The 11,519-nt window shown below is 36.2% G+C and overlaps 1 protein-coding gene across 1 annotated transcript; it reads left to right on the forward strand.

The window, feature by feature from the left end:
• The first annotated feature begins 181 nt into the window (after positions 1 to 181).
• On the forward strand, positions 182 to 4,790 carry LOC113505551 (mitogen-activated protein kinase kinase kinase 7-like). Its single transcript, XM_026888326.1, has 7 exons — positions 182 to 452; positions 534 to 833; positions 987 to 1,166; positions 2,251 to 2,386; positions 3,091 to 3,191; positions 3,608 to 4,471; positions 4,641 to 4,790. The coding sequence occupies exons 1-7, from the start codon at positions 372 to 374 to the stop codon at positions 4,785 to 4,787; spliced, it is 1,809 nt and encodes a 602-aa protein (XP_026744127.1). The 5' UTR covers positions 182 to 371; the 3' UTR covers positions 4,788 to 4,790.
• The last annotated feature ends 6,729 nt before the right edge of the window (positions 4,791 to 11,519 follow it).

Genomic DNA, 11,519 nt, shown 5'->3' on the forward strand with positions numbered 1-11,519 from the left:
GGGTCTTATAAGATCCCATTTTTTATCATTTCCTTAAAGAAATAGGCCTCTATGTTATTGAAGTCAATCAAAAATGCCGTGTAAGTTAAAAAGAAAGATAACGAAGTAACAAAATAAAAATGGTGTACCTCTATTTTCTTTGTTTACGATTTTTTGTAAAGTAATGTTACACCACTATCATGGTGTGACATTTGTTCTACAGTTTCAAAGATGGCGGCCTTGTCGCAGTTGCTTTTCTCTGCCAAACAATACTGAGAAAATTGAGATAACCAACTATTTTTACATTTTTATAAAGAAAATTAGGTAGATCTTAAAAAATTACGTTAATATAACGTGCTAGTCATTTTGATAATGTGATATTAAGTGTCCCCATGGCTTCCAATGTGCAAGACTCGCCTGTTCAGCAGACATTTGTGGAGGAGATAGATTACAGTGAGATTCAGGAATTATCGGTAAATATCTGAACGAGAAATTCATTATACTGTGTGTTAAAACGTTAAATGGAACTATAAACACTAAATTTGTGTCGTCAGGTGGTGGGCAAAGGTGCGTTTGGTGTAGTATGGAAAGGTCTATGGCGGAACACACTCGTAGCTGTAAAGCACATTAACTCTGAGGCCGAAAAGCGAGAGTTTTCAATAGAAGTGCGTCAGCTATCACGCGTGTGTCACCAAAACATTGTGCGGCTATACGGAGCATGCACGAAGGGCGCCCACGTCTGTCTAGTCATGGAATATGCAGAAGGAGGATCGCTATACAATGTGCTACACAACCGCCCTAAGCCCAAATACACTGCTGCTCATGCCATGAGCTGGGCTCGACAGTGTGCTGAGGTTAAAATTCTTACATATCTAACTTATACTTTAAGCTTACGTTATAATTTAAGACTTAACAGGTTTTATGTTTACATGTAAATACCACATGAATGAAGTTACGTTTTATTGTCACTTATTACATATCTGATTATAACATCTTCTGCATTACAGGGTGTAGCATATCTCCATGCAATGAAACCAAAGCCTCTTATACACAGGGACTTAAAGCCACCTAACTTATTACTAGTCGGAGGTGGTCAAAGACTGAAAATCTGTGACTTTGGTACTGCCGCTGATAAGGCTACTTATATGACTAACAATAAGGGAAGTGCAGCATGGATGGCACCCGAGGTTTGTTTAATATTTTGGTATCTATTATAACCATTAAATTTTGATTGGGCTTTCAATGGCATTCCTTCCGCTCATATGAATTATAGCGTAATGTAGTACATTACCCCTTCAAGATGGACTATTCAACAAAAAAATAAGTTATTCAATGATTCAGTTAAATTTTCATATGTAAATAAACTTAAGTCATTTCTACAAAATACATAATTTTGTGCCTTCAAATCAAATGATATTTTAGTTATTATCACTGAGATTTGTGCAAGAATGAATTAATGTAATAATTAATTAATCTTCTATAATAAACTAGGTATTAAAACCTTTATAAATTTTTATATACATGCATAATTATTTCCTTATTTATTTTATTATTGTTAACATGCTCAAACCTATATATACTATTAAAAAACTACTAGAGGAACACAAACAAGACAGCTTTATTACATTATGCAAAATAGAAACTGATAATAATTTAAATAGTCTAAAATTCTAAATTGACAAGTCAATGTTTTAACACAGTATAGTAATATGGTAATATTGAGCTACAGATAATCAATTGTTTAGTTAAGATATTCATGAAGTGTATTATGATAGTGGTCTTGCAAAAAAATATATTATCTAATCAATAACAAACACTTTTTCCTCAATTAGGTTTTAGTAGTAAATGTTTTGTTTGTACACAACTTGTGTATACTGCACTTTTTACTATATTTTATTTGAGAATGCAAATGATTTGTACATATTTATGTTTGTTTACTTATATTCTTTGATTGTATATTTTGTAATTTTAGCTTGCTTCACTTAAAGGGTCTTAATACGATTTTGTGCATATTCAAGGAGTGTTTCACCTAGTAAAGTAGGTTGCGAATAAAGGTCAGGTGGGATAACACCCTTCTTCAAAAAATTCTGAAAGTTTTCATAGGTCTGGAAACCTATTCCAAAAGTGTAGTAATATCATTGGCCCACATTAAGTTATTTGATATTTACTCATGTTAATATGAGACATGTTTATATATTGAATACAAATATATAGTTTTTAATTTGTTTATTCTATGTTCTATTTATAAAGTTAATCTTTTATGTATTCCAGGTATTTGAAGGTTCAACATATACAGAAAAGTGTGATGTGTTTTCATGGGGCATTATATTATGGGAGGTCTTGTCAAGAAGGAAACCATTTGAGGAAGGTGGTTCAGCTTTTAGGATAATGTGGGCTGTCCATACAGGTAACATATACTTACCTATATATGTATTATTATCTCGTGCAAGACTGCCTGTGTTCTTATAAGGGTTTACTCATAAAACAAAAAACAAACTATTTAATGGGGTTTCCGAAACCTTAACATCAAAAAGACTTAAAAACAATAAAATAAATTACATTATAGTAGTTATAATGAAGTCAATCTAACTTTAAATGCTATTTATTGCCAACAAATACATGTAATCTGTTAAGTAATTGTTGTAGCCTATTATCATAATAATTGTTTAGTCATAAATCTTTAACAATAAAACAACCTATTAACGTTTTAGTTCCAATGAATTGTGATATCATGGATCGACGTGATTCAAATCCGCCTACCATTAAGATTCTGAGTAAAACATTGTTGAAAGATGCATATGTATCATTCAAATTTGCAACTCGTTTAAGATCTGACATAAGTTTAGTAATACTTTTTGATTTAAGTTTATATAAGATATTTTTTTGTATTCTTGGGCAATAAAAATAATTATAATTGAAAGAATTAGTTCAAAAGAATTTTGCATAGAAGGTGTAGTTTGCATGTACCTCACATCAATTTGGGATATAAGGTTTGTCTTCACATTGCTTTTAATTATTCCCTGTTTCTATGTATTCTTGTTAGTGTATTGCTTATTTAAATACATTGAATGTGAAGACGATATTATACCTTTATCCATTGTTAAATTCTAGGTCAAAGACCAAATCTGATAGAGGGTTGTCCGGAGCCAATTGAGCACTTGATGACACAATGTTGGCACAAAGTTCCTGCAGAACGGCCCAGCATGGCGAAGGTAAGCTTCCATACAAATATAAATAATGCCCAATGGGCTGCCAATAGTAAAGGTTAAGCTATTATGATGTGATTAGTCACTACTTGTACTGATATAAACTCTCGCCCAGGTGTTCAACTCGATACAATGCAAATAGAACAGGTAGTTTAGGTGTGATTGTTTTAGAACTAAGGATAATTTAAATTTTCTTTTGTCTGTTTAATTTGGTATAGGAAATATAAATTTACTTTAATATGTTAGATTGCAGATGAATGATTTGTTATTGATATTAATAAAATGTAGACCAATTTTATAGTTTAGTAGATTATTGTTAGAGAAAGTATTTTTCAATGATTTGTACTTGTATATTAATGATATATAAAAGGTGCTTTCAATAAGCTTAGTTTATTGAAACAATACAATAATATGTGTTGCAGGTGGTAGAGATAATGGCAGCGCTGTGTGAGTTTTTCCCTGGCGCCGACACGCCCATAAACTACGACGACTGCGAGGAGGACGACGACGAGTGCTCGGAGGACGAGTACATGGCGTACGACACGCAGGACAGCCTCGACACCGACACGCACTCCGGCATGCTCTCACAAGTACACATCCCGACACAGTTCGACGCCAGCGTCTCCAACCCCGTCCCACTGAGAAACAGCGACCAAGCCGTGACGGCGCCCCGGCCTCGCAGCTTCGTCGAGACTCAAGTGAGTAAGCTACAGAACTTAATGGCCGCGGAGGCGCATCCCAAAACGTCTGCGTTGCCCAAGGACGAGCCCGACGTGCATAACAGAATAGGCCCCGTGCGCATCCCGCAGCAGTTTAAAAAGCCCGAAGCGTTCGCGGAGGCGGGCCGCTCGCCCGTCACCATCCAGCGCACGCCCAGCTCGCCGGGCGGGCGCGCGGCCTGCAGCCCGGCGGGCGCGGCCTGCAGCCCGGCGGGCGCGGCCTGCAGCCCGGCGGCCGCCAGCCCGGCCGGCGCCGGCTGCAGCCCCGCCGTGTTCAGCGCGGCGTCGTCCCCGCGGCGCCTGTCGCCCATCGCCAACTACAACGTGGGCAACATGAACCCGCGCCACATCGACCTGGACCCCTACTGGCCCCGCGACGCGCGCAGCCCGGACCTCGCCAGCTCGCACTCCAACTCGCTCCGGAAGGAGGACTACAACCAGAACTACTGCGACCGACTCAGCGCCGCCAACAGTCCCATGACGCCCGTCAACGAATTTAATGGAAATATGTCACAGAGACCGATTGATCCGAGATATCAAACGCCATTACAGATAGAAGTTGACCCAGTAAGTCTTGCAACTAAAACTATATGTAGTTAATACTTTACGTCGAAGATTTGTAGTGTAGTAGTTAGGAATTGGTTATGGGCGACTAACATAATATATTATTATAAATTTAGTTTCATAAACTGTGTGTTTCATGTTATAAAACATTGCCTTTTTTTCAATTTTTCAGAATTCATGGGAGTTGATCGACGTGCCAATCAGTTATGATGATTATGTGGAAGTGAGAAATACTGGTGGCTTTGATAAGTTTTACACAGTGGGTAAGTATTGCATGTTGATTGCAGTGGCCTTTATTGGCATTATCTATTATGTTTAACTGTGAAAACTGAAAATAATTGTAAAATTTAAAACACATTTTAGATTAAACAAGAACAAATCAATACCTGAAACAGCAACAATCTATACTAATATATAAAGCTGAAGAGTTTGTTTGTTTGTTTGTTTGTTTGTTTGAACGCGCTAATCTCGGGAACCACTGGTTCGATTTGAAAAATTCTTTTTGTGTTGAATAGACCATTTATCGAGGAAGGCTATAGGCTATTTAACATCACGCTGCGACTAATAGGAGCGAAGATACAATGGAAAATGTGGAAAAAAACGGGGAACATTCTAACCACGTGGACGAAGTCGCGGGCAACAGCTAGTATGTAAATAAAAATAGAATTCAATCGCAACAATCTTTAAAAATAAACGCCATTCTATAAATAAACACTCGTCATTCTGTTATCGAAAACCCAAAATTTCAGGTAGTATAACCGTATGTAAGATACATTCGCTCAGTTTAAGAATAGTACCGCACTTAAGATGATTCAACGATACAGAGTACCACGTGTCTCGAACTGACGTAGTAGCACGTGAGACTAATGCGAAATGGATTTTATCTCAATAATTACGCACAAAATGAGCGTAAAAAGCCACATAAATCACCCTATTTATACTGCAATTGTTTTAAGTGTAATTCTTTGTGTGGTTGACTCATAACCGTCTAGCCGTTTGAGAGCAAATAATGTGAAGATAGCTCGCGTGTAATATTAAAAAAACCGTTATAAAGATTATTTTGGCACTTGTGTTAAAAGTCATTTTCCAATTTTAAATGTTGTTTAGTTGTGGGACACCTAAATAAGGCTTGGATTAGAACTTAATCAAAACCTATTAATAAATAAAGGGTAAATTAAAACATTTTGATGTAAATGATTAATAATACAATTTGTAAACTGATTTATCTAAATTGGCATTTCTCATCATTTCCAAAAAAGTAATGCCGGGTGACGCTTTTTGTGTTTTGAAGGTAATCAACCCCAATCGTATTTTTAATACAATGCGATATTAAAAAACTATAAAAAATGTAGCTACCTGACTCACAAAACCAAATCTTTTATTTATGTAATCCAAATGTTTTTTTAATTACAAACTGATTTTATTTATTTTATTTGCTAATTTCCTTGCAATCATTGTTGAAACATAAAGTACAACATAAAAATTGGAGGATTTTGAAATTGAGCTTTTTGCATGCCTACTCAATTTACTAAAATTACTTAAGGAACAATTTTATTGCTTCATATAACTACATAAAAAAATAGGTTTACCTAGAGTCTTGATGTTAATGATAAAATTAATTGATGTAATATTATGTCTTATAAAAAGGAAATACACTGGTCCTTTTAGTCTCATATTAATGTTAAGTCCGCCGTATAGGCAAGACTTAAAACTCAAAAAAACCTTACTTATTTTGTAACAAAGACTTCGAATTATTTAGATTTCAACTTACCTAATAAAACTGAATATGATCATGACAAAACAACAATTTAGTGAATCGCAGTGGTTTCATACTCACTAAAAACTCTCAAACAAAAACACATTTATAAATCAAATATGTTGTCCCGAACCAAATCGGTAGTTCCTCGGTGATCTAACAACTGAGCTTTAAATGCAATCACATAATTAAACTCCATAAATAATCCAAGTTATATTTGTCGTAAACATCAGATCACAACATAATTCAAGTGATCCGAGATTGTCGTCTAATCTCGTACCAATGCATCATTGCGCGTGAGTAACCGCGTCGAAATAGCGAAGTCCTGGCAGGACACGATCGCGCCGTGACTCACGCTAGCGTTTATTTATCATACGGTGTGTTTGTTGTGTTTTGTTTTGTTAGTAAATAAATCTTGGGCGTTCATGTGTGTGTAGGACCTTTTTTAGGTCAAAAGTTTGGTTCTGAGTGAGGTGAAAATGAGTTGTGCGTATTTCTATTAATTGCGGTTGAGTTTTATTTTAATAACGAATAGAGCTTTGTAATTCGTAAGGGTTTTTTTAACCACGATCTGAATTTGTTACTTTCTTTGGATTAAGTTTACTCATTTATTTAGTGCAGATTAGTTCTTTCATATACATGGTGTTCTTATAAGAATTTTCCGGTATTTTTTCTTTTGAGTATAAAAGTGGAGATATTTTTTTTCATAATTTTAATTCAGCTCCTGAAACAAACAATTCAGCATGGATCCATATATTTCAAAGCCCAAACATCATTCCTAATGCTTTATGACTGTTTCAAAACAGAGTAAGACACATAGCCCACGTCACGTAATGTGCACCTGAGTGTATAAACAATAGTTAACTAATTAAGACTTCACACAGCTGTCATCAAGTCATTCATCACCGATCTGGACGCTGACTGTGACAAACTGTACTATTAGAGCACGTTACAACAAATGTCTTCATTTTTCTGATACCTTTCAACACGCACATTTATTTATATTTATACTAACAGTTTCCCGCGACTCCGTTCGTAAGGACTTTAGTTAACAAGCGGTGGTTTCCGTGGGAATACCGAGATAAAATAAAGACTATTATAAACTAATAATCTAAAAACCCAAAAACCGCTGTGTACATATTAGTAATACTTAAACAATATTAAATCCAAATGTCAAAGCCATAGTCAATTCCGGAAAACTATAATTTTGCCACCTTCCCACTCTTTTTCCAGTTAAAAAGTAATCCATTTCGTTTCTCAGGCTCTTGATTATCTATGTACCAAATTTCGTTACAATTGGTTCAGTAGTTTTTATGGAAAAGCGAGACAGGCAGAGATACTTCCGCGTTTATAATATTAGTATGGGTATAAGACAGTGGTGTTTCTGTTCGTATATGTTACCATATTTGCAACGATATCACTTACAGCCGGGCAACAACAAGAGCCCTAGCGTTAATTATAATGCGTAGTGTTAGCGGTTCTCGGAAGTCCAGCCATCAGGCGCGCCGCCATCTGACAGCAAATACCGCGCACTCAAATATCAAGCGCTTAGTCATCTCAACAGACATGTTATACTAGTTTTATTATTACATAACTTATTTTTGCACTTTGCTCGAAATAAGTGGCGTTAGAGTATTAAAAGATACTACTGAGTCTAATCCAGGCTTTAACACACGAAGTGAATCATCGCTTACGTTATATGTGGATGGATGTTTAAATGTAGATGGTGGTGCCAATCTCCTTGATATTACTATTTATGTTATGTTACGAATCTGTTTAATCCCTTTTGAATTACATCTCATTCTTTTTTTTGTTGTTTAAAATCTGTCAATGGGAGAGAATTATTAGTGCAAACATTGCCAGAAATAATACATTGTAACCTATTTACTAACCGCTGGCGAAAAAAGTGTGAGGATATTTTGTATTTCGCTGTAATAAATATAATCTCGACAGTGAGGTTCCGGCATTATTATATAGAAATGTAAAGCGTTACTGAGTTCTAGATCTGATTCCGGGTGAGATCATAAGTATATTTGTTTGCTCTTTGCTGTAGCATAAGTTTTTTTATGTAGGCAGGCAGATTGGGGTCAAATAGATGTAGTGTTTATTAAAGTGTCTTCTATTAGCAGCTTTTAGTGGTTCGCGATAAAAGCGTTGCGTGTTTGTCGTAAATGTCGTGGCGTTGCATAAACTGTGTGATGCGTAGGCGCATAGTAGCGCGGGACTAGGAGTTACCGCAGTGTGGTGGCGCCATACACTAATCTACATTTTTTGCATACATTCTTTATTTATAGTAAATAAAACACGTCGATTCAAAAACCTATTTATCTTAACGTGCAAATGTTTTGGCAGTAAATGTAATCATTTATTTGCTTTTCCATAAACTGTTTTGTATATCGGAAACAAGTGTTATTGTTCAAGTTTAACTTATACTTACAGTTCGTGTGAAAAACATTTCCTAGCATTATAATTTGCTAATAGTTAGTTCAGACTATTCTATTAGGAAAAGTTCCGTTTATAATACCCCGGAAATGTAACACTATAGCTTGATGCAATTAAGCACAATGAAATAACTTATTTAAAGAAAGCATTTCCGCCACCGATGTGATTATTAGGAGTACTAACTAAGCTTCTTCATAATATTCTTAGCTAAAATTAGCCCTAGATTTTAGAAAAAATAATAATTCTTCAACATCACTAAAAAGACAACGACAGTTCTTAGAAACTGCCCCGACAATAAATCTGTTTATTTTCCTTGTAGACTGAAATCTGGAATCTTGATGTTTACGTAGAGACAAGAAACTGAAGGGAAATTACCACTTTAACTTTTTATGCGATTCCATTTCCTTGCCATATGCAAATTTACTTTAATCGAATCCAATTAGTTTTGGGACCAAAAATCTTGAAGAATCAAGAATTTACCAAAAATAACGAGAAAAATAAGCATTATACAATCAACGCTCAGTCTGGGCAAAAAAGAAACCAGAATACCACAAGCCCTTCATTATGAAACAATTCTCCATTATCTGCACCACTACAAAAAAGAAAGAAACCCCATCAACCGTTGACGTACATATATTGATTAGTTATATGCGTGTGTATATGCGGTCCAGATGCGGCCAGGACCGTCCCGGCATGAGTCACGGTTCTCGGAAGGGGCCGCGACTATTTTAGACTGTGTCCGCTTACCTTCTAGGAACCGGGTAGTGGGGACCAACGACCGATCGCAAAGCCAAAGTATTGTTAGATCGGTAACGGGGTTGTTCCTTGCCGCTAAGATCCTAGTTTCGTTCTCGCTATTGAAGTTTGTCCAGGAAGTCCTTTTCTTGAAACTGCTCTCTCGTCGATGGATTCGTTCCTCAAGCTTAGCGATTAGTCCACTGATCTGTGTGAACTCCATTATTTTTGAGGATATATGATTTTGGAGAGCAATGCCATGTTTTGGGGTATCTTCTACATTTATCCTAAGAAAGATATCTATCCCCACTGGGTTTGCCTCTATAATTTCCCAATTACAGTCTTAAGAATAACTAACTCTACAGTTTCTTGGGGATACTAATAAAAATTACTCTCGCTCACTTTCACGCAATTACTAAAACAACTGAATTTAATTTGAGTAACGGAAAAATAGAATGCTCAAGAATAGTCCAAGAAGTCGATGTATTCGGGAATCAAAAGCCATTAAATTTTATAGGTATGATCTGTAAATAGTGTTATGATGGCGGTATGTGTGTCGGCGTCAGCTTGCATCCGCGCAGATGGCTAGACGGATCGCCTTTTGTTTATCTGCCGCTTCCGCCCGTCGCATTGAACAAGCACTACACATAGCGACAAATGTTTTGCTCTACACTGTTATTATGATTCTAATTTCCTATGTAACTTAACCTTGCGGGAATAAAGACCATCCGTTTTATCTGATGTTTGTCGTCCGTTTTAAACAAATACAAAGCCTTTTAAGTGTTCTTTACTGAGCATAGTCTAATTACGCTATTTCCGCATCAACCCCAAATATTATCGTCAAAATTATCCTTATATCTTCAATTATAACCGCCGGCAATCATATCTTTTTTGCAATCTTGAAGGATGGACGCAAGGACGGTGTTTTCCTCATGGATTTTCTTCGAACTCCAACCAATACCAGTTTTTTAACATGCTCTGTCATATTCGGGTTTAACCGATTCATCTTTCATTTATGTTGGTAACCAGTTTTCGTAATCACATCTGGACGAAATATCCGATCCGATTTGCCTACAACAAGCTTTTATTCTGATACTTCTCAATACGCTACGACTCAAAGTTTCGTAATTCACTCTTCAGCTATTGTGCAACGAGAGCAGCTAAACAATGCACTACGTTCGCATACAAAAATAACAAGAGTAACTCAGTGCTACAGAAACAATTTGTATAGTGGAGTGATGTTGCAAATTTCTTAAATGTGTTAAGTGAGACGTGCCTCGTGGCTCGTGCCCTGCTGACTCAGAGAGCAGACGTCAATGCGGTAAGAACAGTATCGCGGTAAAGTAAATAAGTCGTAATATTTTCATGGGTGCCGCCGCGGCGGGCATCTCGCCCGTTATGCGTTGCTCAAATAAACAAACGTGTTGATTTTTATACAGTATCGGCCTTTCCAGTAGCGAACAAATCTAACCGCGATTCCAGCTAACTATCATCGTTGTATCTGTATTCTAAACTCGCTTCGACCATTACCCGGAATATATTCCAAAACTTGTAGCTACGAGAACTTAGGTTCAGAGTTTATTATATCGGAACTGGTCATACTGCAATAGAGATATTTGGGGAAAAGATTTTTTGGCCAAAGCAGATTTCGTTTGATTAGGATCTTACTCATGACGTGACTTCTGTGCATAAATTTTGTAAAGTCGCTACGGCACAAGTCCTAGACAAATCCAAGTCTCCTAAACTTAAAGCAGTTTATCTATGTAAATTTTTATTGTTCATATAATGGCAAATACACGTATTTTGTGTTCATTCTATCTAACTAAAAAGATCTTCTTTTTATACCCTATCATCATCCCTTTATCGTCAGGATAAAGAAGTTAAATGAATCTAAATTCAAGCTAAATCGAATAGAAAATCTAGGTACCAAATAGGAACGTATAATTCAAAATACTACAACAATCGCAAGCGTTGTTGAACATGTAAGCTACCGAACTTTTTATTTTAATTATCATCTTATTATGAGGCGAGGCGTTATATTTTTATACTAGGCTTATTTCCAATAATGAGCTCGCTCTCAAAAAGTTTCCAAAAAAAGCTCAATTCCAATTGAAGAAA

Source organism: Trichoplusia ni, chromosome 26 (genome assembly GCF_003590095.1).
Source record: "Trichoplusia ni isolate ovarian cell line Hi5 chromosome 26, tn1, whole genome shotgun sequence".
NCBI lineage: Eukaryota > Metazoa > Arthropoda > Insecta > Lepidoptera > Noctuidae > Trichoplusia > Trichoplusia ni.